Here is a 25,963-nt window from a genome sequence, read left to right as displayed (position 1 = left end):
ATAGTCCTTTGTTTATTAAGCTATAATATACTAAAAAAATAATTACGTTGTTCTTTCATATGTTCAATAAAACATGCCTTACCGCGGATAACAAGATTTTGTAGTTTTTTTTTTTCATACCTGAAGGGTAAAACAACCCTATTACTAAAACTCCTCTGTCCGTCTGTCTGTCTGTCCATCTGTCACCAGGCGACTGTCTCATAAACCGTACTAGATAGTGTTAGTATTTTTGATATCAATTGTCAATTTAAGCCGATTTCTGTTGCGAAACAAGTTTCATTTTTGTGCCATTAGTTTCGAGATGAAATTTTATATAAGTTCAACCTAATTATAACTTATGATTCTTGTGTGAATGGTGCAATAAAGAGTTCATCTCTCTCTCTCTCTCATCTAAGCATTATTCTCGGTTGCTTCCTCAGGGTCCGCTTTCCTACTGTTTCGTCTCCACTTCGCACCGTCGTCGGCATTCCTATACAACAGACCATAAATAATAACTAAGAGTTCATCTGTCTATCTAAATGATTATCATGCCAATTCCATATATTATTATTTTTAACATTGGGATATTATATTTTAGTGTCGTTTAGATAAACGACACATCGTAAAAAAATCAGTAGAAGCAGTCACAGTCACAGTGTAAGCGTGATATTCACAGGTGTGGTAAGTTGAAAAATGTTGGCATTAGGGAGCATGCGCACTGATAGCTTTGTTTGTAGCGACCCTCGAAGCCAGAGCATAACTGTCGCTGGTGCAAACGACACTAACCGTCTGCACGCGCCTTTATGATAACAATAATAATTAAATTGTATATGAAAATTGTGGTAAAATCAAATTAGTTTCATTAACATTTGTGCTGTGTTGTGTTTTTTTGGAGTGTATTGTGTTGTGTTGTAGGTGTCTTTCACTTTGAAATGAATGCAGATTGACTCGGTAAGTAGCTTCAAGTTTTAATATCTTGTGAGACATTATACTATATCGGTTATTTTTTAAAATTTATCGGACAGTCCTAATTTGTTTTTTTTTTTTTTTAATAAAAATGTAAATCATGTTGTCTTTTTTGTACATATTTTTTAATACTACATTATCATTTGTATGATAAGGCTATGAAAAAAGCCTGTGTATCTTGTTAGATCCGAGATGTTGAAAATAGTAAAAACCAAGCAGTATCAATATGGTAAATAACTTCATCACCAACAGCCTGAGTACTGGCCTTTCTTACATATGGATAAGGAGTTTAGGCCAATGCTCACCACGCGGGCCCATTGCGGATCGACTGCAAATATAACACACCAACGACTTTACGTGCCTTCCGAAGCTCGGAGCTAAAGATAATTTTGGTCACCCATCCAATGACCGACCATTGTAAGAGTGTATTAACCATCACTATCACAGGCCGAGCGCTCTAACCATTGAGCTCCTAAATAAATAACTTACATAGTATCAAATATCTAATAAATATAGTAAAAATGTATTAGTTCATATCAACGAAGATTCGTCGCACGTTTTTCATAGGTCAGGCCTTTAAAGGGCACATTTATATTCTAGACGTGACTTTACAAACGGTGACATGAGACTACTTATTATTTTTTTAATTTCACGGAACACCTGTCTATGAAATTCTATTTCAGATAAAAAATGATAATCTTAATCAATACACAATATTTTTATTTATATATATCTCATCTCTGCAAGTGCATGGGCTGCTTCATTCATTGCTGTGAGGCCCGAAGTGAAGCTAGCAATATTTACACAATATAATTATACAAGTTTATTTGTAAGACAAATTAAAAGACCCCAGACTTTCAATATATATTTCGCTATAACTTTTGAAGGACTGAACAGATTTTCTTTAAAAGAACACTCGGCATAAAATTATCTATGATATAAGAAAAACTTAACGAAAATCGGTTCATCCGTTTGGGAGCTACGATACCACAGACAGATACATTAAACTTATAACAACCTTCCTTTTGGGTCGGGGCTTCAAAATAAAGTCGCCTTGCTTACTATTAAAAACAATCATACCCTACCTTACTTACCTTATTAATACCCTCTCATTTAAACCATGCTACGGATTTTGGTGCAGTAATCACTATTATTGAGACAACTCCCGAAAGTTTATCGAAATTGTCCGAAAACGGGCCAGGTATAATGCAACATAAATAATTATATATGTATGGGGAAAATATATATTTAGTTTCTTTCTTACTTTATACAATATTTGAATTTAATTTAGATAAAACAAGACAAAACATATTTTTATATACTTAAATTAAATTTTACCTTTCCTATCAATAAAAGAGATAGTGTCGATAACAAACGCTTTTCCAGAGAATAAATAAAATTATGAAAATCATAAATTAAACCTTTAATAACACCCATTTATAACATTCGCAAACTTGCCCAAAAGTCGGGACATAATGAACAATAAATCATAAATCAAGAACATTTCCAAAATATGCTTTTGTAAAGAGTTATTTATGAAGCTAAAACTTGGAGACTAGATAAGAAAGTTTTATACAATAATCGATCGACACAGTCATCATGTCAAATTTTGTACCTTTTGCCAAATGTCAAAAACAAACGTTTTATGAAACTTTCATAGAAATAGTAGAGCAGCGTATATGGAGGATAACGTCTTCAATGTTGGTCTGAAAGTGAAATAAATACACATGCCAACTGCTTCTCCTCCCGCGCAGATTGTAAAAGTCGATCAAGGGAAACTGGGCCACTTTTCCTTGATATCCAATTGGCGACGGCCTAATTTAACCTCAATTCCATCAACCATCGCATCATACTAAACGTAACCTTCGAGTTGATTAAAATGTGATACTGTGTCTGTATTGACGTTTTTGGTGATATGAGTCGTATGACAGTGAGAACAAGTGACAACATTACGTTAATCTATACTATTATTATAAAGCGGTAAGCGTTTGTGAGTTTGTATGTTTGAGGCCGATAATCTCCAAAACTACCGAACCGATTTCAAAAATTCTTTTACCATCAGAAAGGTACATTATCCAAGATTGCTATATTTTATCTCAAAATTCCAACGAGAGCGAAGCCCCCGGCAACATTTAATGGAGTATAAAGACAGACCGTCCAGGCTTCGCTCACCTTCCTCAGGAATCACACTATCTATTGATAAAAACCACAAAATTAATGCAGACAGACAAACAGACAGCCAGACAGATGTGGCAGAGGACTTTGTTTTATAATATGTAAGGAATGATGATAACTAAAAAAGTATAATAAAATAATATTGATGAATTAACAATCATATTGTTTATTATTGCGACCTGTTTTAAGATATGAGTTCTTTTTTTTACGATATTGTCGTAACTAGAAAGCGAAATATCCGAGTATTGAAAGGTAAAAAAATCACTTATCTATTTATTTATTAAAACAGAAGAAGTCATACAAATAATTAGTGATTTCAAATCAGGTCATTACAATCATCGGCTTCGATAGATATCTACAGATTCCTAAAACCCATAAAAGTCGTTCGTGAAGATTCTCCCTCGACACTGAAGCCAGAGTAATTCAAAGAAGCCCTTTCCATATTCTCACCTCGCAACGGTTTATTTACAAGTAGGGTTGTCGCCAGTGGCTTTATGCGGATCGCTTTTTTGGGTCTTGGTAATATATATGCGACCGGTTCGAATTTTACTAGGTTTTATATCGTATCGTATCTATCGCATCCAGTTTTGAGGATACGAAATAATCCCCGACCTTCACACGATTTCACATTTGGTTTTTCAAAGAACAATGAAAAAAGATTATATCCAACTTTAAGGACAAAAAGTTTGAAACAATGCAGTGTCAAACATTAAAAAAAATAAAATTGAGGTTTTGTTTGTTCAAAAGTAAAATTGAATCTTTCTCTCAGAGAATGGCAATCCTATCCAATCCATAAGTAATATAGATTTACGTCTAAGTATTTTTATTACAATCTTTGATCACATTTCGTTCGGCGATTCTCACCATTCGGCTTTGATCTATTGTGGTGCGTTTCTCGGATATTTTAATAAATATATATAGACATTAAATAAATGGGTCTTCCCATTTTAGTCTCACAATCTTTTCCATATTTATTATAATTTGATTAAATTTGTTGAGATGATGTTATGTAGACATAGTATTTTAAATACTGTTAAGTAAACGATTCAGTGGACGTACATTTTGGAATACGGAATAAAATATCCCAGTCGATTTCTATTTACTGGAATATATTCTTCTTGTGTCAAATCTTCCCAGTCTACTCATTACGTGAACTTTTTAGGACATTTTGAGGTTGCTTTTTAACCAACCATTTAGACAAAATGGCGTACTTTGCGTTTTTCTGCGCACGTTAAAGTTGACGGTGCAACCCACCCTTATTTGCCATATAATGACATTTTCTATGATTTATAAAGTAAGTTCGAAACTTGTGTCATGGAATACAAAGTCAATAATACTATATAGATAAACATCCAAGACCCAAGGTTATCTGAAAAATATCGTGTTCCATGATGACCTGATCGGGGATCGAACCCGAGACCTCCAGTGTAGCATTACTGTAGCATTAGCTTCCGGCATTATGACCACGGATGAAAAATAAAATGATATAAGTACTTAGATGTTAAAAGAGGCTTACGTCGATATTAACCTAGTGCCTTTCTAATGAAACGCCGACTAAATCTGTAGTAAAACGTCGCATTAATGTTGTCGTTGACATTTCAGCCGTGGTAGGTCGTATCGATTCGACCGAACAGAGGACAGACGGATATATATAAACTAATTTAGGCCCAAACAGTCTGCTGAGATTATGTAATATAAATTAAATAGAATATACGAGATAGTAGTGCGACCCTGCTTGTGAAATTTCCAGATTGTTATTACTTCTGTATTATTAAGTAACTCAATATGTGTGATTTGTCCATATACAAATGCATGTTAAGTCTAAGAGTTTTAAGGTTTTATGTATCAATTTACACCGTGTTTTGCAAATAAAATATCTTTAACTTCTTATTTAGATGCAAAATGATCGTTCATCAGTCGGTAATGCCTTTAAGTTGTGTGCGGGAATATATTGGTCCGGCCACATGGCTGTCGGACCATGTCGTACCACTCAGAAGTCATGGACTTCTTTTTCAATTGATACGATCGAGTTGTAGATATCCTTTAATATAAATTTTAAGGTTTATTTTTTACGCTAAACCTGGGCTTAGCGACTTCGCAGCCACGTAGACGAGAAGATCAGAGATAAATATTTAGTAAAAACACAAAAAATCACATAAAATATAACAGTGGGTCTCAAAACGAATATATTTAATTATTCGTAGTAATTCTGACAGTCATTTTAATATATGTTCATTTCAATAACAATGTTAATATATTTATTTACATATTATAAAAAGAAGTTCTCCTGAAATCACACTAGATATTTAGTTAAAACTGTACAAATTAATCAGTTGTGATTGCTCAAGAAGGTTTTGGTTAATTTATTATGGTGTTACCCAAGTGAAGCCGGGACATGCAGCTAGTTTTGAATATACGATAGCATGAAATGTCAAAACAGTGCATATTTACTCCTGACTTCATTTCATAAGCTACACAAACTGAACCGAGGCTTTATATCCAGACCGCGTGTCCGTTCGTTTATTTATTCACGGCTCTCCACGTCCTTGGCATCCAATTGTATTGTTTCAAGCTTTTAACGGGAATTTGCCTCAACTCAAATTGAAAATGGAATGTGAATATAAACTTTATTTTACAAATACCAATTCAATATTACTCTCAATGCTAAATCTACTGGATTATTATGAAATTTGGTACACGGGTAGAATATAATCTGGAATAAAATACATAGGGTACTTTTTATTCCGAAATCCGTACGGGAGCGAAATCATATTAGTTATTCGAAAATATATTCTAGCTGCGCCCCGGCAGCTAGTACTAATATATTAGTTCTAGCTGCGCCCCGGCAGCTAGTACTAATATATTAGTTCTAGCTGCGCCCCGGCAGCTAGTACTAATAATATATTAGTTCTAGCTGCGCCCCGGCAGCTAGTACTAATATATTAGTTCTAGCTGCGCCCCGGCAGCTAGTACTAATATATTAGTTCTAGCTGCGCCCTCGTAGTACTAATATATTTTTGATAACTATTATCTCACTACCACCTTGAACATTGCATCACGTTATTTAAAAGCGAGGAGTTTGGAGTTCCTTCTGTTTCTCTCTCTCCATTAGGAATTACCAAATCCTTCACTTCTTGGTACGACACGGGGCCCACTTTTATTTTATTTGCCTGAGGTAACTATCTCTTGGTCTTCCTGCGCACACTTCTTCCATATAACTTGTCTTTTATCTTAAGAAGGCGTGTCTATCAAGTGTCCTTACATTTTCCATATTTTATTTTCTATATTCGAGTCTTATTCAACACTGCAATCTTAGCAATTCCTACCAAAGTTTATGCCCTATATTCCCGCCTTCAATCCGGCATGCGTCTTCCAAATCAAGCGCAGCGTAGGTGTGTCACAATTTCCTTGTGCATTTCCGTTTTCGGAGCAAAGTTGGACAACTGAACAGGGATGTTAACATACATACTGTAAAATACATAGAACAACTTGTTAATGGCTGCCCATGTTACTTCTTATGAGTATGGTGGTATGACTCATAGTGGAGTGACATTATCTAGAATAATCTGTCATTATCTGTAATTTATTAGGCAACATCCTTCAAAGACTTTCTCCATAAAGTGCTTACATCATCAGCTGATAGCATCGAATAGAATCATATAGTAGATGATATATTACAGAAATAAATATATTATATAAGTATAAATTGAGTTAGCTTCAAAATAAGTTCGAGACTTATGTTGTGGGAAAATAACTCAACGATATTATATTCTATGACATATATATAGAGAGAAAAGTATCATTTTCCATCTTGACCTAAACGGGGATCGAACTAAATATAAAATAAAAATGTATTTTATATAACTTTAAATAAATCAATCCGGAAATTGGTACCACGATCCTTGTTTATAACGATCACAGTTGACGGAACACTCTAAATTCTGTCATACAATTTGTTTGTAACAGAATCTGATATGATGACGCTGTTACATTTTCATTTTACGAAAAAATGTATGAAAACTTTTTCGTTCAATGTAAATAAAGGAAGCTGGAGTCTCATTTAATAGTAGGATTGAAAACAATGTTGTAACAGTCGTTAAGTTTGACAATATCGATCCAAATTAAGAATGCCGGAATCGATGTGATGAACCAAATAAATGTTGTAGGAGAAAATTGTGCTTGTTTGTAGCACGTCGAATTATTGCACTTTAGTATTTAAGAGCTCATTCATGTTCGTGTTATATGTTCGTGAATTGTTTTTTTTGTATTTTCTGTAAAGCTATGTTATAAGGCGCGTGAGGTCCATTGACCAATCAACTAAGTCGCACGCGGTCAATTGACCACCCCAAAATATGATATGTCTAACTAGATGTATACGAATGACGACGTCACGTTATTCGTTATTTGAACGACGAATGATGTAATATTTTTTTTTGTTCTTGGCCAATTTATTCGCGAATAAATTAGTTATGAATAATTTATTCGTAACTTTCACGAAGAACACATAAATCGTTTTTAAATAAATTTTGCCAATCTCTGCTCCCAGGTTCACGATAAAAAATGCAACTTTTAAGTATATATTATTATAGATATAGAAATTATTTAGGATGGCCTTCAAGCTTAAATCACTTATGTAAAAATAGATGGCGCTTCTCCACGGGGACGTCAATTTGTGTCGATATTTTATTCATAGATAATGACGTGTTTTCGCCATGGAGACCGACGACCCAGGGTATTTACCCGTATTGAAACTTTTATATTCATTGATTAATATATCCAAAAGTGAATAAAACCGATAAGTGTGATTATGTACCATTAAAAAAACGGCAAAAAAATCAATCACGTTTTTTGTATGGATTTATTATATTCTGTTGTTTAGTATTTGTTATTATAGTGGCGACAGAAACATATCAAAAGGCCTTTTTCATGACTGTTTACGAGATAAAGACGTGACATTTGTAACCTTAAATTTGCCGCAAAGAATATGTAACAACTACCTCACTATACCGTTTCGGAAACAAAGAAATTTACGCATGTGAAACAAGCTGTTGAAAGTTCTGAATATCGTTGTATACCTTCGGAAATAGGTGTTGTATACGTGTCAGATGACATTGGGACATGGACATGACATACACAACAATTTGCACAGCTACGGGAATATCTACTGTAACTAGTGGGTGGGTGTAACTTGTAACAATATTGTTTTATCAGTGGGACGATTGAGAGAATACAAAACAAACATAAAGTATTTTTTTTTTATTAATTCGCAATGAAAAGTATAATTTTGCTTTCAAATTTTATTTAACTTCATTCTGATTTTATTGTGATTTTAATCTACCTTTTTATGTCCAATAAATGTCGTGTTTTGACTTCTGGAATAAGTATAAACATAAATAATAACTGAAACTAGGATTATCTTCCGACAAAGAATATTTGTTATGTTCAACTGGCTAGGGTACCTTCTCTGATTCTATAAAGCTATTCAGATCAAAATAGAGACACAGTCATAGAAACCGTCCATTAGGTACGTGTAGGGAATATCACATTATAGAAATTAAGTAGACAACACAAGAATATAAAAGACAACGAATAACGTTATCACGAAATGTAATTCTTCCCCGCCGCTTCCTTTGTGTGATGGCTTGAACAGTTTATTTAATTGTTTTTTTTACTTTCGATTATATGTTGTTGACGTGCAAGCTGGTTGACCTGAGCAGTGCACACACAAAATCGATTTTTTTATATTACTGAGTAAGCAAACGAGCATACGGCCCACCTCGTCTAGTCACCGCAGCATATGGATGCCTTCAACACCAGGGGTGTCTCACGCGAGTTGCCTGCCCTGAATAAATCTTTTCACACCCTTTTTGAAAAACTTGTTGTAATCTCTAGGAAAAACGATACTAAAAAGGAAAACTACTAGTTTCTCAATAGTCCAATTAGTTAAGTCGACAAAAAGAAGACTAAGCATTTTGAGTCTGTGGCATGGTGTGTCGTCAAGGACGAAGCGACCACACTTAGGCGCCATAAATAACGAAATCCACAGTACGTGCCGAATTAAGAATGAGTCGGCTTTAGACAATTTCAACTGAACAAGTATTATGGTACAACGAAACATGGGTAGGTACTTTCTAAATTAGTTTTAATGAAAATAATATATTTTGCACAAAAATACAGAACATAATATGAGGTAATTATTATTTACCTCATATTATGTTCTGTGTGTGTATGAGTATTTGGATTGTTGTTGAAATAGTAGATAACACCGTGAATGATTCTCTTTCAATCATTAAGCAAGACATGCATACATAACCTACAGGTACATACATGACTAATACTTCTGAATTATTGCGTAATTGAAGAAATTGAGAAAGTTTGTATTTTTGTAACATTTGTATTTTAATAAAAATATATTTCATCGGCTTATCTTTTACTCAAATCTAAATGACTATAAGTATATCTACTTAAATGCATATATAGATAGTTACTTCGAGACAGTCAGATATCCAATACGCTTATATTAGATTAACGTAAGGGTTAACGACCCTTTTGGATACAAAATTCTAAAAATAATGAAATATCTATTACATTCGTCGTACCTTTGACGAGTTTCTAAGAAAGATCATAGGACTTCTTGATTTTCTTGACTTTCAATTTATTATATCAAAGATAATATTTTGGTCAGCGACAGGTAAAAGAGAAATTAAATCAAAGATTCTTAAGATGGCGGCCAGAATTGACCACTTATTTTTTTTTTAATTTGTTGCAACAAAACTTGTAAAAATGTAGTAAATAGGAAAGTATCTGTAAAGAGTTTGTTTAGTTTACGACTAAACAGACACAGCCAACCAAATGGTCATTTTAAAACTGTCCTTATATCAAAGCCGTAATGACTGAAACTGGATACAGTTACAGAACAAATTGTCATGTTGCCTGTAAAGTCGCCAAATGAACTACCCGAGCTGTGTGCAATTTCTCCGCTATTACAGCCACATAGAGGTCATGCTGTGTTGTTACATGACGTGTAGTCGACTGTACTAGTAAATTACAAAAATGTCAGCGCCACCTGTACCTTACCTTAGTTGCCTTAGTTCAGAGAATAGTTATTGAGGAAATTGAGTTAACGGCACACGTTTCATTGTTACGATGGAGTTAGTTGCTTCCAACAGTTAGTTACGGTCTAGTTATATTACATAATACTCGTATTAGTCACGTAGGTACTCTTAAATGTATTGAAAAAAAAATCATATGGCGTTAAGTCCACCATGTAAAGTCAACAGCTCATCAACCTACCCAAAATCATTGCAAACTCGCCCCTATACTGCGTCATAAACGTTCATGCAGGGAACTTGATATGCTGTTGACTGTACATATTTTTTCTAATTTTCAGCAATAAAGTTTAAATAAATTTATATTGCATTAATAGTTTTATAGATTATTTTTGATATTTGATTTATATATAATGTGATATTATTTGTTGTACATGTTACACAAGCTTTTAGAACGGTACGGAACACACAACTTTCCGCAATTCATAAACCGTGTGTAAACGACGCTACAAAAAAGGGAACAGACTAAAAAATAAAAAGAGAATAAGCTAAGTACAGTCTGCCACAGAGAAATCTGAATCTGAAAAAGAGATGGTGTTCAAATCGCGTGGTGTCAGATTTCTCTGTGGCAGACTGTACATCCCACTAATATTATAAAGGCGAATAGAGATAGATGGCGCTAACGTGCATAAAATAATCACACGGGTAACACCTGGGTGTGCAACTAATTATTTTTATAATACAAAAGACTGATCTCGATTTTCATGGTAATTCTTATTCCGGACGCTGACCCTTTCGGGAAATGCACCCGACGTTACATTTCATTCATTTTAATTAAATAAATATATTAGGACGAATCATAGATAGAGCTAGCCCCAAAGTAAGTTTGAGTCTTGTGTTATGGGATACTAACTCAACGATACTATATTTTAAAACAAATACATATATAGATAAACATCCAAGATCCGGGCCAATCAGAAAAAGATCATTTTTCATCATGACCCGACCGGGGATCGAACCCGGGACCTCTTGGTTCAGTGGCAAGAACTTTACCACTGCGCCACCGAGGTCGTCAAATTGTTTGCTTTTTTATGCTTTGCTTTGGAAACATAATTTACTTTTTGAATTTAGAATTCAAAATACTAAAAAAAAAACAAGATACAACAATACAACAATAAAAACAAGATATGTAGGCATATTCACATACCATACACACCTATATAAAATTCTTTGTAGGACCCAAATGTAGACTGTTGACTGAAACTTTAAATAACAATCTTCTTCATAGCATCGTATTCCTCATGGCTGAGGGTCGTGGTTATTACGTAGAATGAAACACGACAACTTTCTTGCCATTATTAATGAAGTGGTTTGCCATTGCCTTCACCATTTGACACACAAGTTAATAATAATCAACCAGTGTGCAGGTTTCCTCATGATGTTTTCCTTCATCGGAAGCGAGTGGTGGTCGCTGAAAACGACTATACATGAGTCAGACTGGTATACAAACTCATGTGGCACGAGTAGAATTCGAACCTGGGACCTTTTCATCCACAGACGGGCGTCTTAACCATTACACCACTACCGCTTCTAAATAACATAGTTCAACAACGCTCTTCTATTTTCATAAGAGGACATAAATCCAGGTTAATAACAAGGTTACAGAAATGACATTTTTGCCAATAAGCTTTTATTGTCGTCAGAGAGATCTTGCGCATTAAGCGCCTGACAAAAAAATCCAAGTCCGTGCTGTAAATCTTTGAGAAGTTCCCTCGTTGAGAGCCGTTCCTGGGTGCACCATCAAGTCATGCTTATAACAATAATGCATTGCCATGCGGGAACTGAAGCGACGTGGGAAATTCCAACTCAGTAGGACGACTGGAATTAGGAGAAATCTAACTTGTAAGATTTTATTACAGACAGACAAGCAAATATCGGGATAAGTGAAATTAAAAAATATAAATAAAAAGCTTTTAAAATTGCTCAATGAATGCGCGAAACATTAACAAACTCAAATTGACTAATTTAATAAAAGGAAAAGTTTGACAGGCGGGTAAGTTTCTTTGAACGGTTCTTTTGTTGTTCTTTTGAAAAAAATTCCATGAATCCGCGGATTTTCACGCCTATTTTTAGGATTACGTGCCCAAACGCTAAAACGGGACCCTATTACCAAGACTCCGCTGCCTGTCTGTTGCTACCTGTCGCTAGGCTGTATTTCATTAACTGTGATATTTAGACAGTTGAGATTTTAACAGATCTTATTGCGCAAATATAACTAATACTAAATTTAAACTGAATTATAAATTTATCATTATCTCATGTGCTAGGAAAGAGCTGACAGTTTCCAAACGGTTGAACGCTATATCCCAATTAATATTATAAATGCAGAAGTAAGTTTGTTTGTTTGTTTGTTCTCTTCACGTATTATTTACTTGACCGATTGTTATGAAATTTGGTACACGGGTAGAGATAACCTGGAATAACACATAGGGTACCTTTTATCCCGAAATTCTCACGGAAGCGAAGCCCCGGGGCGCAGCTAGTATAACTATAACCATAATAATCCTAACATACGTATATACGTATGAGATACTTAACTATGTAGTTAAGAGTGCGGGGAAGCACAAAGGATTTCATTCCGGGTACATGTAGTACATTTCCCGTGGGAAATTCACGCGGGCGAAGCCACGAGTAAAAGCTAGTTTAGTTAGTCATAAAAAAATTAAATATTCATATTTATTCTACGTATACACACCAGTTCTGATTACTCGATAAAGCTTTTATTTATTAAAAACACGAGATTGTCTAATATAAAAGTTCCTCAGGCAAAATTTAATTACCTCTACGTAATAACAATTCAACGTGCGGGCGAGGAGAGCCTTTTGTGAGAAAACAAATCAAAATACATGAAGCGATTTTTTTATGCAGCATATGTAATAAATAATAATAATAAATATAAATATATAGGGACAAATCACACAGATTGAGTTAGCCCCAAAGTATATTCCAATGGGTTATGGGATACTAACTTAACGATACTAATATTCTATAACCTTTTTACATATATATGTATATATATGGAGCCAAAATTTCATGATTTATCGTAGTAATATAAAATTAAAGTAAGCATTTGTATTACTAATACTGTTCTTTTTTATAAAGGTTCGTTATCCTTGTGATTGTAACATTCTGTAAGCCACCAGTGTTAGCCTGTAGATGTAAAATATACTTATAAAAAAATGTATGTACCCCTAAACTTTAAACTGAAACAAAACAACCACGATCGAATGAGCAGACAAACCCACTGGAGTGAAATCACAACAAAATAAACTTTTTTTAATATTTAAATAAAAGGCATATGCCTCGAATTTTAAGTGAAGGTTTTTCGGTACACAGGACCTTCGCCCGCTCACTGAAATGATCAAAATAAAACTTGGTATTTGTTTTGATATTTAAATTTAAGTAATTAAAAACCATTTTTTATCCTACCGCCCCGCGTCGTGACGCCGTTGTAAAAATTGTAGTGTCTATTAATTATTTTAGCTATTTTCTGATCACTATCATTATAAAAGATGTACAACATGCAACATAGCAAAAATGTTTTTTTGCTATATTATTTAACTGATTTTCGATTTTAATGATTCACACAGATTGAGTTGGCTCCAAAGTAAGTTCGAGGCTTGTGTATGAACATATAGAAAGATAAACATCCAAGACCCAAGTCAATCTGAAAAAGTTAATTTTCCAACCGGGGCTCGAACCCGGGACCCCATGGGTAGCAATCCTGCATGATGACCTTAATGGTACTTATTTCTTCTTACTTCCCATGATTGCCTGCAATGAAAAAGATAGAGAGAATGCAATGAAAAACCAGCAATGTATACAGAATTGACCAAAGTTTGGCAAACTGTTCGATGACAGAGTTTTGACAGCATAGAAGTCAATATTAAATTGCACTTTCCTTGCAAATTTTCATATCAACACGATTAAGTATATCTAGACAGGTGAATATTGCATGCCGACAACGTAGGTAATAAAGTAACGAACCCAAGTTTTAAGTGCAACGTCTGGAGTCTAGACGTTGCTCGCTTTTTCTACGGTGTTCCATCTCTTTCATCTTCACGTATTGACGGTTTCATTCGAGGCTATGACGACATGAAGCTCCGGGTCCCCTTAAAAAATAAACCTAAAATTATTTTGAATACATAATATACATAATAACATGAAGGAGCTCAATGGCGTTGGGTTAGGCGCGCTTGACCTGTGATACTAGCGGTAAAGTCACCGATTGGTGACCAAAACTGAGTTATCTTGGTCTCCTCCGTGCTTCTGAAGGCACGTTAAGCCGTTGGTCCCGGTTGTATTTGCAGTCGTTAAAACCAGTCAATCCTCAATGGGCCCGCGTGGTGGGTCATGGCCCATACTCTTGTTTTTGGTCATTAAGGCAAAGATCTATAAAAAATTAAAAAACTAGTCGAGAAATGAATGAATGAAATCAATCGACATGACATGAAATATGGGTATTTCCGATATTCAATAATCGATTATCAGTGGAATATCCGAGCCCTTTGCAAATATTTGGCCACCCCCAAATGGTGTTAAATATGAGCCAGGCCCTATAGGCAAAACATTGGGGCAATATTGTTGAACAACGACAAAGACCTTCATTAGAATATACACACTGATGCGTCAAAGGTTTTTAAATGAGGTTTTTGTTTGTAAAAACTTTATTGTACGATTGTACACAGTATAACAAATCAGATATACATAAAATGGCGGACTTATCCGTTATGTAAGGATTTTTATTAATGAGAAAACACATTTATTTACTACAGAGAAGGATATCGAGATAAACCATGCACACATTACCGACCATGGTTATATTATATTCATGGTTGACTAGTATGTACTATGTGCGGCTACTTTCCACTTGCCACTAATGTAAAATCGTATTTATTGTATGTATTATATAAGTATAACCTTTGAACGACTTGAACAATTCTGACACTATGTTGGCAATAACACTCTCAGATGATACTAATGTCTCATCTGAGAGTTTTACCGATTTCTTCCTCAGCGGCGGGGTGTCGGAGCCTAGGATCCGCTTTCCAACGATTTCTCCGCCACTTCCGACAATTAATCAACATCAAGCCAGATTTTTCTAAGTTTACCACCTCTGCCAGGTTCAGTAACCCACTCTATAAGGGTACCCACTCTATAAAGGTCTTTTCTGTAGAAATTTAATTGGGATACTTCAATTTAACCTGTTATTCATAAAAAAGTTAAAACAAAAGTATGTTTTTTTACAACATTTGGCATTGACAGAACGAGACAAAATATAATACATAAGACTAAAGTACGCTTCAACTTTTTTATGAAAAAAAGAGCTAAAATATATAAGGATCATCAGAGACTGAATAAAGGCATAAATGAGATACTAAACAGCAATAAAAATATAAAACGCCTATACTTATCTCTGTATTCCCGATTTTTGCAGGCCATTTGCGAATCCGTATAGGTACTTATATATATAGTATTATAGTATATAGTATATTCGGTTTTAGTACATGTTCAGAATCAACCGAATAAAATGTTATAGCGAATTATATCGACTGAAAATGTCGATTCGAAAGCACTGTAATTGTATTTGTTGGTATACTATAATAAGTATATTGTTATACTGTACTTACTGTGAATAGTTTAAATAAATCATCGATATCCTCATTAGAGTTTTAAACGCCCCCACTGCTGGGGTACAGGCCTTCCTTATGGATACCCATTCAACAATACATGCAGTTATAACTTAAAATAAAAAACAGATTTTTTAAAATCACACCAAATTAATATATAAAATCGAATATTTGGAATCCTTTCACTACTGAAAAGCTGAGCCGATTAAGATTAAATTTTGAAAAGTTAATGATCTGAACATAGATTACCGTGGGTGAAGCTGCGAGCAACAGCTATTTCTTAAAAAAAACAAAAATAAATTTGTAATCAACAATAATCATCATATTTATCATTACAATTGATATTAATTATTATAAAATCAATACTTATTTTTATTATCAATCGACCCAAAGACGTACCTAAACCTGTTTTAACCAGCGATTAACTATTAATTAAATTGCAAAATACTTAAGTCACGTAATAGCTTTATAATTAGCCATTATAGACCTTAGTCCACACCGAATCTGTCTGAAGACACACATAACGTTTAAATAAAAATCTTTTTATTCTGTGCCGCGAAAATGTTATTAAAAACAGTTAACTTCAAGGATTACGAACTTGTGCCATTTGTTGACCTAAAAACGTGAGTGTTAAAATTTTTGTTAAGAAAATGTATTTCTATTTTAGATGATTATAAGTAAAAATGGATATACATTTTCAGAACATTGTTTATAAAAGTGACTATTCAAACTGACCCCACTTTTTCGAGTTCAAAAAGACATCTGATTTATTTCAGATTTAGTATAGTAATAAATTTCCTTATGCTTACATACCTATTATAAACTTTTAATAAAAACACCGATATATTATGAAGTCCTCTATCGCATCTGTCTATACGTGATAAACTCAAAAAAACGCCGTATTGGTTTTTGTGAGGATTCAATTAGGACTTGGATGAATTTCGTGGACAACTCGAGAAATAGCAAAATGGGAATTTTGAAACTACAAGACACAAGATAAGTTAGTTTCACTTCACATCGTGAATAATTATTAGAAGGAGTACGCAACAAATGTCACACTTGAGTCTACAAGATGGCCAAGGTCACAAAAGGCTGTGGGAAACATTGAAGGGTTATTGTCACGAGAAATATCCAAATGTAGGAGTTTTTTTGTTTATAACGCGGCAATCACTCACATTTACTCGTACTGGGAACAGTTTACATGAATTTTTTTAAAATATTTATTTTGGCAAAATGTTTTAATTGGTATATTTAATTCGGCTAATAAAAATCAGTATTGAATTGTGTTAAAAAAGTCAATAAACAATTTTTATTTATTCATATTTATTTTTAATATAAATAGGTTAAAATCACTGAATTTAAGTAGGTACCTACTAGTTTGACTTGTGATTGTTTTAGTAGTTCACTTGTTACGTTGGTGATAACGATGATCTAGAATGAAATATGTTTCGACCATTTGTTTCGAATAATACTAGGCATCTATAGAACGGATTTTACCTTCATAATTGGCGTACTCGATCTGTGCCACGTGCGCGTTGTGTGGCGAATGTTTACGTAAAGTTAGTTGTGTAATCATCTCGTATTGGATAGGATTCATCTCGAGCTCGAATATCATGTTCATTAAGTCGAGTTAACTCCCAACTCGTCTAGGGATTTGCGTTTTAGGCGTATAGTTCAAATTAGAGGCTTGGCGGCAAAAAGGAGCTTGTCCGGATCTTTAATATAAGAAAAGTCACGTATTGAGAAACGCCAATTACGATTTAATTACATTAAATTTTGTTGAGTGCAAGGACGCAATATGTCTCGGCTCAAAATCATTATTGGACTCGTCCAATAATGTTTTTGAGCTGATCAATCCTATCCAATTACAATTTTTGTAATCGTTTATCACAATTTTGCAAATCTCTGACTAAAAGCAAGAGGGTTGATTTTTTCCAAAATCGTGCTATTTATATATTGAATAAATGTCCCAGTATTTTTATTTCGGATTTAGAACACACAATGTTGAATGCGCCCCACTTGCTTACGACGGCGGCATTCAATGCTACAGATATTATAATAAAGTGTTCCTCTATAAGTTCTTATAATTCTATTAGTGCGTCATTAACTGTAAATGTAATTTGTTGCAGGCCCTGGAAGATGGAGACCAGGGCTGATGATGACGAAGCACCTACTGACCCCGCTGCTAGGAAGCACACGCATCATGACTACACCGAGCAGGACTTCGAAGGTGACCTTTTTTTCTAATATTACTGTATAAATAACGAAATTCTATTGGTTGTTCGAAACCCAGCTACAGTCGGCTCCGCACAACACAGCTGAAGTCCGGCACCTATTGCTTATACTGGTGATTTGTTTTATTTAAGTCTCCTAAAAGACAGACTTTTTACGAATACCGTGATTACTTCTGATTTGAATAATGACTTTACAAGACCATGCGAATCCATCTATGTAATTCTAATGAATGATAGCTAGATAAGTATGTCTCTGGACAGAAACAATAATAATAGCGGACCCTGGACTCCGACGCTCAACGGCTGGAAAGAAGCTGGGAATACGCTCAGATTAAATAAATAAATATATAGGACAAATCACACAGATTGAGCTAGCCCCAAAGTAAGTACGTTAAGGGATACTAACTCAACGATACTAATAAATATATTTTATAACAAATACATATAGATCAACAATCAGAAAAAGATCATTTTCCATCATGACTCGACGAACGGGGATCGAACCCGGGACCTCTCGGATCATTTGGCAAGCGCTGCGCCACAGAGGTCGTCTAAATTTTCTCAAATTAGAGATGGAGAGACAATAATAATATAAAAAATTAATTTGATGATTTTTTCAAATAATTATATTAAATATATACCCGAAATAACAAACGAATTTAAAATATTCAGAAGTTAAGTTTATTATATTGGAATTCTTTTTCTTTTGTGCGTGCTCCTGATTTTCGACTATGACGTCCCGAAGCTCTGGGTTGTGATTTCACGCGACCGGCCTCTGCTCGTCAAACGTCAACCCTTTCGGGTATGCTGTTGGCCTATCAGTATTTAAGCCTTTTTTATATTTCTGGACACTGGTTTATCGTATAAATTATATTCCTAAATTGGCCGTTATTGTATACAGATTTGATCCTACTTCACTTTTATTACATGTATTGATAACGATTCATTCATGCGGTCTTGTCATGCGGTCGACTGTACGTATGATCAATGCCTTGAATAGAGATTACAATAGTATAGAGTACTGCCTTGACGGAGTGTTAAGGCCCTGACCTCAATCTCGTACTGCCTGCCCGTTCTAGGCCATATCATAATAATATAAATTATATTAATAATAATAATATTAATGAACAAGGATGTGTGCGAGTGAGATTCGTACTCACGCAAAATAATGGTTTGATTTTGATGAAATTTGGCGCACTGGTAGAATATAACCTGGAATAGCAGATAGGGTAATTTTATTGCAAAACTCCTAAAGGAGCGGAGCTCTAGGATGGAGCTAGTATTGTTATTGTTATATTTAAATCTATTTGATGGATCTCGATAACATTTGGCTTGTGGTTTGGATTTATCCAGGTTCACTAATTATGTTTAGAAGCTTTTCGTCCTTTCCTTCGTTCCGATCCTTTTGATTATACTACTATGATGCTATGTTACATCGCTACGCTTCGGCTATCTCTGTGGCAAATTGCATCAAAATCAGTCTAGTAGTTTTTAAGTTTATTCATTATAAACAAAAAAACAAATCTCAGCGAACAAAACAAGCCTCCGACTTTTAGTCCGCCCATTTCATGTTTTTGTAAAAAAGTTAAATAAATAAATTCTAATTCTCAAAAGACATGCATCAGCAATCGTGTTTGTAAATTTGTACCCAACGGGAGAGAAAGTAGGTCAGAGGAACGCCAATGGTCTTCGGGACCTCCGTCCCTATAAGATCGATGTAAACACGCTACTTTCCCTTTAATGTCATAAACTTTATTTAACTGTTTAGTTTAGAGAGTCAATCTCAGTCAGAATATAAAATATTATTTTATTTTACATCGGTGGTGAAATTTTGTGTAGGTAATTAATTTTGTTCTTTTTTTTCTGTAGCATTTTTCAAATTCAATTCAGCCTGAATGTTTAAATTTCGCATATTTTTTTTACTGACTTATAAAAATATCTACACTGTAATAAACAGCTTATCTTTACTATTAAATATAAAACTAAGGTTACATTGCAAACGAGCTAAAGTAGTGTGTGAAGCAGCATACAGTTTTCTTGTCTTATTTGTTTAAGTAACATCAATCACTATGTAAAGATCCGTTCAAATTGTACAATAGGAGATGACTAATTTTTATTTTGGTGACTCGGAAACACCAGTGAAAATATTACTGTGATAATGATGATGTTATCAAAGATCCGACAAAAATAAAATCATATATTTTTGGCCTCGTCCAAAGGCTTCATAATAAATGACTCGTGACGTCAGGAACGTGACTCGAACGTGACGTCAGGATAGACCGAAAAAAGCTATGTTTGTTCGACAATTACCTTAATTATTGTGTTTATGGTTATAAACATTTTAGTTTTTAATGATTTATTTTTATAATTTTTTTAAATTGACTTTCCAACCATCTTTAAAACTATTCTATCTATTTGTATAATGATCCAGCGGCATTGTTACAGTCAATGAATTGTTACAATGATCTTAAATATATCTATTTTATCTAGAGTATACGTATACAACTTTCTGGCCTTTTCATCTACCCTTGTGTGTCACAATATCGATTTGTTTTGATTCTAATCACACACGATGTCGTTCGTTTAAACGGTTTAAAGGAAGGTAATTATGCGACGTAAAAGCTTATGATTTACCAAAAATTATTATCACCTACTATTTCTATAGATTTACGACATAAGTTTATATTTATAAAATAAATAAAATTTTAGAGTCTGTAGTTAGTAGTTAGACCATCCTCTATATAATTGTGAAAACCGCATGAAATTCCATCTAGTAATTTTATGCGGGATACGCGAAAAAACACACATACAGGCAAACAATCTAAAATAAACGGTTTAGTCTTCTCTATCTCTTATATGAGCACTTATTTCTATTGGTATCGTATATATTGTATTCATAGTAAGGCGATTGAAAGAGGTGTACATGTTATCCGACAATTGAGAACCTTTATTTTTAAACTCGGTTAAAAATAGCGCTTGCTTCTTTGATCACGAATTCAGCGCGGCATCCTAAAATATAATCGAGCAGACTTCGTGATCGTGGTATTGATATTAAAGGAAAGGTGCCTTTTAACCCGCGGATTGCTATTAACCTACTTCAAAAACCATATTGCGATTTCTTTTTTGCGACGTTTTGCGACTATAACTATAATCGAATCATATTGTTTCACAATTTGTTCTAGATTCTTCTGTATATTTCCCGCTATCTGTGTGATTTAGTGAAAAGGGATGGAAGTGTATAACAAAAAGCCGGTAAAGAGCATCCATCATACACGGCTAACAACTTCCTATTTTATACGAAATATAAATACGAAAGTTTGCAACGACGTGTGTATATATTTTTGTTACTCTTTCACGCAAAATCTACTGGACCGATTGTTATGAAATTTGGTACACGGGTAGAATATAACATGGAATAATACATAAGGTACCTTTTATCCTGAAATCCCCACGGGGGCGAAGCCCCGGGGCGAAGCTAGTTTGAAAATAAATGCTTATACAGATCCTCAGTCATAGAAAGCCGGAGCACAGGGTTCGCCAAGGGTTTTCTAGGTCATTTCATCTAAAAGAATCTACCCAAAAGGATCATTCCAGAAAATATCTAAGTAGGTTTCGGCTGTACGATGAGGCAACGAACTTTGTGTCTCGTACAGGAAATGTAGGTACCTACTAGACAATATATTGAAGCCTACCATGTCGCATATGAGAAATTCCTAACTAAAATGCCAAATATTGATCACTTTATACACACATCTATTATGTTATGACGAAAAATAAAGCAGATCTACAATTTTTGACGACGCAAAAATTGGTGGTGGTACCGACGACCTCGGTGGCGCAGTGGAAAAGTTCTTGCAACTGAACCGAGAGGTCCCGGGTTCGACCCCGGTCGGGTCATGATGGAAAATTATCTTTTTCTGATTGGCCTGGGTCTTGGATATTTATCTATGTATGTATTTGTTATAAAACATAGTATCGTTGAGTTAGTATCCCATTACACAAGTCTCGAACTTACTTTGGAGCTAGCTCAATCTGTGTCATTTGTCCTAATATATGTCCTGTAACATAAGTCCCGGCTCAATCAGAAAAAGATTATTTTCCCTCATGACCTCTCAGTTCAGAGGCAAGCACTACCACTGCGCCACCGAGGTCGTCCACTGTAGTAATAAGGAAGGTTCATGTAACGAAAAACGTAATGACGTTTTTCGTAACATGGACCTGATACGCACAATATATAGATAGTAATTACAATTATGATTTATATTATCAATACACAAATTTATACTATATGTGCCTTTGGGCTTCGCTCCCTTTAGAATTTTCGGATAAACGCACCCTATACTTACTATTCCATGTTATATTCTACCCGTGTACCAATTTTACCCAATAGATTTTTATGATTAAGTTACAAGCATATAACACATTCACTCCAATCTTTCGTATAATCTAATTGCGATACCTACCAGGTAATCTAATTCGATACAAACCCAATTAACTCTTGCTTCTGTGCTTCTAGGCCACCGCGCTCACACCGTATTCGTGGGCGTCCACGTGCCCGCTCGCCGCCACTCACACCGCAAACACAAGCACCACCACCGCAATGGAGAGAAAGAGATCGATAGACCTGGTATGTATTTATCATGTCGACCGAATTCCAACGACAGACTAATGATAAGTCATGTTCAAACTCCCAATAACAGTTAAAACAAATAAGTTTCTTTTCTGTCGATGTCCGCGAAAGTGTTATGCATCTGGTGGGTTCAAGACAGCTGTAATTATGATTTTCCAGAACTCTCTCTCATCTGACCGTTTTCCAGGTTACTTCACAGTTATAACGCGTCGGTGCCCAGACGGCCATGACCACCAACCATGGTTTTCTAGGTAATTTCAACTAAAAGAAACTCCCCAAAAGGATTCGAATCAATGATCACTCCAGAAAACATCTAAGCAGGTTTCGGCTCTGGGATGGGACAAAGATCTTGTGCCTTGTAATCCTACTAATATTGTAAATGCGAAAGTTTGTGACGATGTTTTTGTGTATGTATGTTTGTTACTCTCTCATGTAAAATTTGCTAGACGGATTGTTATGAAATTTGGTACACGGGTAGAATACAACCTGGAAAAATACCTACATGGGGTATCTACCTTTTATCCCGAAATTCTTACGGGAGTGAAGATCATTCAAGCATTCTCGAAATATTAAGTACAGTTCTCTATACAAGAAATGTAATTAATATATTGAGAATGTATTGAAACCAAAGGCCGCGTATGAGGAATTCCTAACTAAAATGACAAATATGCCAAATATTCTTCAGCTTATTATGCATTTCGTTATGATATGACGAAAAATTGAGCAGATCTACAATTTTTACTACTTAAAACCTACGTTTATACGAATATAAATAAAATCATCCCTATGTAACACGCTATATTTATTTCAAGGCTAAAACTTACGCAAGAATAGCTAATACCATACTATTAGAGAGATTACTCCAAGCCGTATGATGAATTATGGTCTTTGGATGAATTGAATGGCACAAGTGGTTAGTTAGCTTTTGGAATGTATAAACTCCAAATCAAATCGTAACTATTGCATAAATGCGAAAGTTTTATAGGTATTATAAATGCGAAAGTGTGTGAGAATGTATGTATGTATGTATGTTTGTTACACTTTCACGCAAAATCTACTGGACCGATTGTTATGACATTTGGTACACTGGTAGAATATAACATGGAATAACACATGGGGTACTTCTAATCCCGAAATTCCCACGGGAGAGAAGCCCCGGGGCGCAGCAACATTAAAAAATATCCACTGATATCAGAATGCTTGTCTTCGTTGCTTCTAGTTTTCTAAAAATCCCTGTATCTATTTCACTAAAACCCCATTAATTCTTATGTGTATGTTTGTGAATTATTATTTTTTTCTTCTGGTTGTGTCTTTATTCATCTAGCGCGTGTGTTGGCTCCGCCCTAGTATAGAACCACTACAAATTCTTCCGTGGATGTCGTACAAGGCGACTAACAGACACCATAGCCTTAGCATCTGATAAGCTACAGTAGCATTTCCAAGGAGGGTAGACTTCCAGTTTAAAATCACGACTCAATTTCCAAAATTTAAAGGTCTGACTTCGCGGTGTCATAACAGACCGAGAACACACGAAGATGAGAGAGAAACGTCGTGTCAATTCAATAACAAAGTATAAGGCATAAATACGCATGTAAATTAAGCGATAATCCTTAGGGCCTCCGATTATGGCACGTGTTCGAAGATTGAGTGTCACCGATGATGGAGAGACATGTAAGAGTATATCGTACACTTTCAATATAGGGCTTTTCTCATTTGATTGGTTATTTATTTAATTTAACCGCTTGAATTAGCATATGAGCATGGTTTCATCTCCTTTCCCCGATATTTGTAAAATACGCATGAAAAATTTAGACTCAGTGCTTACATTGATATTTTTATACAAGTTCCTTTTGATAATTTTTTTTGTAGGACTTTTTCTTGTACTTGTAAATATAATATATATTATAATAATAATATATATTTTTATAATCTAAAATTAGATACAGTGTTTTAGACTTTCTATTAGAGGATAGATGTAGTATTTGTTTATTTTTTTCGATATATGCCATTATGTTAGATTTGAATAGAATACAGGCCGGTGATGGATTTATATCTTAAAGATTTTACTTACTGACTAATATAAGTATCCTCATATATATTACTTATTTCAGTGACACCACCAGCTCAACGAGTCCAATTCATATTGGGAGAAGACGTTGAAGATGGAGCACTTGAATCACATCCATTGTTCTCGGAAATGGAGGAATTGGTCAAGGAAGGCGATGAACTCGAATGGAAAGAGACTGCACGATGGATTAAATTTGAAGAAGATGTCGAAGAAGGTGGAAACCGATGGTCGAAACCACACGTTGCAACATTGTCCCTTCATTCGCTCTTCGAACTGAGAAGTCTGATTTTAAACGGAGCTGTTATATTGGATATGGAAGCGAATTCATTAGAGCAAGTTGCTGATAGTGTACTGGATAATATGGTAGCAGATGGTTCCTTAGGATATGATTGTAGAGAAAAAGTTAAAGATGCTTTGTTGAGGAGACATAGGCATCAACATGAGAAACGAAATCACAACAACATGTCCAGACTTCCTCTTATACGTTCATTGGCAGACATTGGAAGGAATCATTCATCGTGTAAAAGTAAGTTCGAATCATATTCATAACTTTAAGTCGTTCCTAATTCTTGACTTGTGTCGCATGTTTATATAGCAGAAATTATAAGGAAATTCTGGCGGTGTCCTATCAGATTTCCAGGACGGTGGCTCTCGACGCTCCAGTTCCCGGAGTAGTCGGGGGTCTACCACGTCTCCCCACACGGCCCTTCTTGAAGCCAGCGATACCAGAGGATCATATCTAGCCGTTCCAGGTTAGCTGACTGTGAGGAATAATAAAATGTGTAAAAATCAGCTCACAGATTACACTGTCCTGTCCTGATTTTCACTGCACACGCACTAGATGCTAATTTTACAAAGGCTACATATATATGTATACTGTGCTTACCTCAATGTCCACGATAACGTAAAATGTATAATATTCATCCAATTTTTTTTATCGATGGTAAATTAAACAAGGCTTATAGAAAGCTTGTAAAATTGGCATATTGTTATATTACAGTGGACGAAGGCGGTACTACAGGGGGACATTCTCACAAAGGAGATTTCACTCGTTTCCTAGGCATCCCTAACGCGGGTAACCGCTTCTCCCTTTTAATTGTCTTCAATGTTTTTACTTCTCGCCTTAATTTTTAATGTCATCATTTTTCTTCAATTGTTTAGACGTCAACTAT

The 25,963-nt window shown here is 34.8% G+C and overlaps 1 protein-coding gene across 14 annotated transcripts in view; it reads left to right on the top strand.

Moving 5' to 3' along the window:
* Positions 1 to 724: 724 nt before the first annotated feature.
* Ndae1 (Na[+]-driven anion exchanger 1) overlaps positions 725 to 25,963 on the top strand; it is a 33,422-nt gene continuing 8,183 nt past the window's right edge. For 7 of the 14 annotated variants that reach the window (XR_008404702.2, XR_008404703.2, XM_053744993.2 and 4 more), the window contains exons 1-7: positions 746 to 930; positions 17,989 to 18,089; positions 22,610 to 22,720; positions 24,338 to 24,394; positions 24,835 to 25,317; positions 25,424 to 25,543; positions 25,792 to 25,866. Coding sequence is in view for 12 of the 14 variants with exons in the window: in XM_053744993.2 (XP_053600968.1) it covers positions 17,999 to 18,089; positions 22,610 to 22,720; positions 24,338 to 24,394; positions 24,835 to 25,317; positions 25,424 to 25,543; positions 25,792 to 25,866 (937 nt within the window). In the remaining 2 variants the exon portion in view is untranslated. Of the gene's footprint in view, positions 931 to 17,988; positions 18,090 to 22,609; positions 22,721 to 24,337; positions 24,395 to 24,834; positions 25,318 to 25,423; positions 25,544 to 25,791; positions 25,867 to 25,963 lie in introns of all 14 variants that reach the window. The other 7 variants (XM_053745031.2, XM_053745102.2, XM_053745047.2 and 4 more) reach the window with 5 other exon arrangements.

This window comes from Plodia interpunctella, chromosome 1 (assembly GCF_027563975.2).
Source record: "Plodia interpunctella isolate USDA-ARS_2022_Savannah chromosome 1, ilPloInte3.2, whole genome shotgun sequence".
Classification (NCBI taxonomy): Eukaryota; Metazoa; Arthropoda; class Insecta; order Lepidoptera; family Pyralidae; genus Plodia; species Plodia interpunctella.
Note: the sequence above shows the minus strand (reverse complement) of the source record. Positions and strands in the feature narration are given on the sequence as shown.